Source organism: Helianthus annuus, chromosome 6 (assembly GCF_002127325.2).
Source record: "Helianthus annuus cultivar XRQ/B chromosome 6, HanXRQr2.0-SUNRISE, whole genome shotgun sequence".
Taxonomy (NCBI): Eukaryota; Viridiplantae; Streptophyta; class Magnoliopsida; order Asterales; family Asteraceae; genus Helianthus; species Helianthus annuus.
The window spans coordinates 65957963-65963446 of record NC_035438.2 but is presented as its reverse complement, the minus strand read 5'-3'; the positions used below and the strand labels follow the sequence as shown (position 1 = coordinate 65963446).

The following is a 5484-nucleotide window of genomic DNA, read 5'->3' as shown; positions in this document are numbered from 1 at the left end:
ATTTGTGTTATATTGATGGATAATACAATGATAAATAGAGTCTAACCTTATAGCAGAGGTGTCAGGCTCTATCTTTAGATCATCCGGCTTTTCGTCCCACCTTGTGTTGCGCCAAAGAGTTCTGCTCTTGTGGTGGCACAATGACTGTCAAGTGGCAGCCAACGATATGGTTTTCCGGGGAACGCCAAGCCAAACTTTAAAGTCAGTATGAGCACGATTAAGACAACATAATTTAGCCGAAGCGGGACAACATGGCCCTAAAAAAAAAAAAAAAAAAAAAGTTAACACACTGTGACATCCTTCACACCCGTCACACTTCCACTTTCATTAAAAAATAGTTCGTCGTCCCACCACCGGAATCACGCCGGAGAAGGCATCTCCGTCACCAGCATAAAGTCAACTCCACCTGAATAAACAATTCGCAACAAAACACTTAAAAAATGGCTTCAATCTCCCTTTCACTTTCACCAAACCCTAACCACCTATACAACGACACCGTTTTCTCCCCTCAGAGCCACTTTCTCCGTCGTGTCGCCACCGTTTCCACTTTCTCCGGCCGCCATTTGAATAATAAAACTTCGTTATCAACGTCACCGGAAAAGTATCGGAGAGAGAAAGTAGCCGCCGTACGGATGTCGTCGACGGTTTCTGATTCACACTCGTACGACGTCGTTGTAGTTGGCGCCGGAATAATCGGATTGAGTATCGCACGGCAGCTTCTCAACGGATCGGATTTGTCCGTTGCCGTCGTTGACGCCGCCGTTCCTTGCTCCGGCGCTACCGGTGCAGGTGCATCGGTTGTTTTGTTATTATTGAGTTAATTTATTGAATTAATATATATAGTTTTAAGCTCTGTTGATATTGTATATATGTTTTGTTGCTTTTGTTAGGGCTAGTCAGTCATTACTGTTTAATAATTTGGGATATATATTGGTTGACCTTTAGTTTAGTCAACTCATTAAGCTTGTGTGAGGTACTTGTTCATAAGTTTACTCTTAAGTGGAAATTAGTTACAAGCTTGATGCTCCTTTTTTTTAAAAAAAAAAAATTATGCTTACATTATTTCGTATATGATATCGTGTCATTGAACTGTTGTTAAATTTCAGATTTAAATAACGAGTAATGTGCGCGCGTGTTGAATAAGTCAATAGCAATGTACCAATGTTATAACCGCTGTATTTTTATAAAATGTGAATCGTTTTAGATTTTTCATTGGTCATAGGACAGGGATATATATGGATGGTACATAAGGTTCCAGGAAGTGAGAAATGGGAGTTAGCAACGAGAAGCCGTCAACTATGGGAGAAATTTGCGGAGGATGTGAAGCATCAGGGAATGGATCCACAAGAGGTTCTTGGCTGGAAGAAGACAGGTACAAATATATTTGAAAATATTTCAAATGATATACACTACAGGTTAAGATCAGTAATATTAACATATTGTGGATAATATAAACAGGAAGCTTGTTGGTTGGTAAAACATTGCAGGAAATGGCAGCACTGAAAGAGAAGGTAGAGCAGCTATCGAAAGCCGGGCTCAAGGCAGAGCTCTTGTCCAGCACCGAACTGCAGGAAGTAGAACCTGCACTTGTGATTGGTGAGGAAGGCGGGGCTGCATTTTTACCAGATGATTACCAACTGGATGCTCGGCGTTCTGTTGCGTACATTGAAAAGGTACCAAAGTACCAAACATTGATCCCAGATGCATATTGCAATATATTTACTAAATTAATGGTTGAGGATATCGTGCAGGAGAACAGGAAGTATGCAACTGAAGGAAGATACAGGGAGTATTATAATCAGCCATTGACTGGTTTGTTAAGGTAAAATGGTAAATACTTTGCTAAAGTTAAGTTGCAGAAATTATATTATTATTAAATGGATAAATCTTTTATAGGTCTGATAGTGGTAAGGTTGAAGCTGTTCAAACGTCGAAAAATTTATTGTATAGCAACAAGGCAATAGTAATTGCCACTGGATGCTGGACAGGCTCTTTAATGCAAGAGCTGATTAGGAATCTCGATATTGAATTTGATGTCCCTGTAAAGCCCCGAAAGGTTAAATAACCTCAAATTCTGAAGACATTAAATATAATTTTTCAATTTCTAGCAAATGTCACTATTTTTCAAAGTTTTTTAATATATTTGATGGGTCATATAGAATTTATTTCCGTATTGAAAGTTAAGAGATACATTTATGTGGTTTTTGCTAACAGGGTCACCTACTGGTGATAGAGAATTTTAATTCCTTCAAACTGAATCACGGTTTAATGGAGGTAGGCTACGTCGGTCATCAGGATGCTACTCGACAACCCAGTGCCGAAACCGAAACTTTATCTGTTTCAATGACGGCCACCATGGATACATCAGGAAATCTTGTTCTTGGTTAGTATTCTATATTTGAAGTTCTCTCTTTTTACCTTTCAATAGTCAGCTTTAATAAAGTTCGATATCATTTCCTGTTGTAAGAATGTTAACTTTTGTTTATAATTTATTGGTCACAGGAAGCAGCCGGCAGTTTGTTGGATTTAACACAGAGATATCCGAGCATATAATCAATCAGATATGGGAACGTGCCGGGGAGTTTTTTCCTTCTTTAAGAAAACTTTTGTTAACAGATTTGGAGAAGACTAGAGAAGTCAGAGTAGGGCTAAGACCCTTCAGTAAGTTATGCACTGTAATTTGGCTGAGAATTAAATTCACGATAACTTAAGGTTTTATTTTAATATATGGAATTGATTTGATGATTTAATATGCTTCGTCGGTTTCAGTGCCTGGTGGAAAGCCTATGATTGGTCTTGTTCCTGGATTGTCGAATGTATTCCTTGCTGCTGGCCATGAGGGAGAAGGATTGAGTTTGGTATATTTTTCGTACTCTTATAATCACTTTTAATTAGCATGTAAAGTGGCCACAACTTCAAATTTCGCTTAACCGGTTTAGCTGAACAAAAAATCGAACCACACTTTGAAAACCGATAACCCATTTCACTGGAACTAATTGGTTATTGTTTTCTAGTAAGTAATAACCAAGGTCTTCAGTTATGGTTCAGTTCAGGGCAATATCTGAACTGAGAAAGAATGTAACATTTGATATGTAATTTCTTTGTGGTTTTCAACAGGCCCTTGGAACTGCTGAAATGGTTGCTGATATGGTTTTGGGCAATCCAACCAAAGTTGATAATGCACCCTATGCATTGCATACTCATAGTTCTTGAAAACAGGTGATGCTTCGGACATCTTAACCTATGATTCTTGTCAACTTTTTCTCGAGTTTTGATTTTTTTTTTCATTTTAGTTGTAGTGTTTTTTGCGTATTACCTAACAGCTGCTCGAGTGCTTTAAATTATGCTGACAATGAGCCTGCCGACTCTGAGAAGCCATCCGGGTATTTGAAAAATACAATAAGCTTTTGGAGCTTAGAAGCAGAAATAGAGCATCCTGTAACATCAGTTTAACACGCGTCTACGCGTATGTGTGTGATTGCTTCATTGAATAAATGCTTGTGCTTTTTCATCTGTTGTACCTGCCAAATTGTATCAAATTAAAATAATGTCTTGTAAAATAATCTTGAAAGCTAATGAAAAACAGCTAGGTCCAAAATTTCTTCATGTTTGTCCTGTTTTCGAGGCTTTCATCTAGGCTAGTCTTAATGTGCATTTTATAAACTGGCCTTCTTGAGTGTTACACAGCAAAATTATCAGGTTTTGATCATCATTTTGTATTGCGATGTCATATTCTAGGGTTTTGTACTTGTGACGCACTAGCGTTTATAGTAGTAGTAGTATTTGATATTTGGTTCTTTGATCTTAACTTTTGGTCCTTGACTCCTTGGTAGGACTGAACATGCTTATTTCCGGTCATTGGACATGACTCTACGATGACTAACTAAACCTAATATATTTGAACACACCCCCGTCTTCAATACATAATGGAATGCACCTTTGCACCTCATATGTTCACCGTGCTACTATTCTTTATCTCATTATAAGCAATCACTTATAAACGCTCTTGTAGCTCCTGAACGCATTACTTTTCAAAACATAACTTGTAATCGATTGTTCCACTTGCATTACTTTTACCTAACGCGGTTCATGTGTTTGAACTCTGGGCACACCCTCTTTAACGATCTACCTAGCCCACACCAACTCTACTCACACATCTTCTATGCCGAACAATAGGGCTGTAAACTCGTGTTCGTTCGTTAAGGAAATAAATGTGTTCACGAATGGTTCATGAACACTTTCCGAACGAGATTTTACGTTCGTGTTCATTCATTAAGGAAATAAGCGCGTTTGCGAACGGTTCACGAACACATAAATTTGGCGAACGCGACGAAGGATAAAGGTAGATGGCCCAGAGAGTAGCACTGGAAATTGAATTCCTTATTGTGGAACGAAGGTCGATCGTATTCGCCGATGTAAATAATGAGAAAGGAAAGGGAAATAGTCCATAAACAAGGTGAAAGAGGGTTTCCTAGTTTAATTGTTAGGGTAATAAAATAAATAAAACTTTAATAATATAAAAAGTATAGATAAAATATATGAAAGTACAAAAATCTTTAATTAAAATACAAATATACAAACATAAACGAATGTTCACGAACACCTTGTCAAACGTTCACGAACACAATCGAACGAACGAGACATCTGTTCATGTTCGTTCATTTAACTAACTGAATAAAATTTCTTGTTCATGTCCGTTCGTTTACTAAACGAACGAACATAAACGAACTTTCTGCCAAACGATTCACGAACTATTCGCTGAACATTCAGTTCGTTTACAACCCTACCGAACAATGTTGGGAACCCTCAGATTGGGCACTCTTTGGAATATGTTTTAAGTGTTTTTTCCGATGTATCATAATAAATTGCATCCTTGTGGTATATTAAAGTATCTGATTTCCCTTTTTATCTATCTTGTCTTGAAGTGCCACACCTATCATATTTAGGCCATGGGGTATGGTGCTTGGGTTGGGGTGTGGGTTGGCTGAAAACGCCCAAGCCACTACCCCGAGGGCTTGGGTTGGGGGCGTGGCCCCATTGGCGTGGGTTTGAAGCCGGGCGTGGGGCGGGCTAGTAGGGCTAGTAAGGTGACATGGCGGGCTCTCAATGGCCAAAGCAAACTCATGCCCCCAACCCAAGCCCCACCATACCCCATGGGCGTGGGTTTGAGTGGTGGGGGCTCCCATTCCACGTGTCAACAAATGCCCCAACCCAAACCCAACCCAAGCCCCACCATACCCCATGATGTTAGGGATGTTTCCATTCCATACTGCATCACCTTACGAGTATCACTATTTTATCATCCAATACTAATGATAACATGGTTTTTGTACTTAGATTTATACTTTTACATCAATTGATCATTTCCAAAAATTTAACCCTAAAAACTAATGACCATCAACTCCAGTATAATTACGTTCTTTTTTACTAATCATTTCATCAGTATCTATACATATAATAAAAGAAACCAACTATGAGACACAT

General features: G+C 38.7%; 1 protein-coding gene across 3 annotated transcripts; it reads left to right on the top strand.

The window, feature by feature from the left end:
• The first annotated feature begins 291 nt into the window (after positions 1-291).
• LOC110878553 (glycine oxidase) lies at positions 292-3606 on the top strand. 3 transcript variants are annotated; one of them, XM_022126885.2, is made up of 10 exons: positions 292-789; positions 1223-1372; positions 1459-1673; positions 1752-1822; positions 1897-2056; positions 2215-2383; positions 2503-2661; positions 2770-2858; positions 3118-3219; positions 3324-3606. In XM_022126885.2, exons 1-9 carry the CDS (start codon positions 441-443, stop codon positions 3211-3213), a joined length of 1458 nt encoding a protein of 485 aa, XP_021982577.1. In that variant the 5' UTR covers positions 292-440; the 3' UTR covers positions 3214-3219; positions 3324-3606. The 3 variants fall into 3 exon arrangements, with proteins under 3 accessions (XP_021982577.1, XP_021982576.1, XP_021982575.1); XM_022126884.2 differs by having other exon boundaries at positions 3300-3606; XM_022126883.2 differs by having other exon boundaries at positions 3294-3606.
• The last annotated feature ends 1878 nt before the right edge of the window (positions 3607-5484 follow it).

Bases quoted from the DNA above. Each gene is read 5' to 3' on its own strand.
- LOC110878553 (XM_022126885.2), top strand. From the start codon at position 441: ATGGCTTCAATCTCCCTTTCACTTTCACCAAACCCTAACCACCTATAC. The intron at 1,674-1,751 runs GTACCAAAGTAC...GATATCGTGCAG, and splicing joins CTGTTGCGTACATTGAAAAG to GAGAACAGGAAGTATGCAAC. The intron at 2,662-2,769 runs GTAAGTTATGCA...CGTCGGTTTCAG, and splicing joins AGTAGGGCTAAGACCCTTCA to TGCCTGGTGGAAAGCCTATG.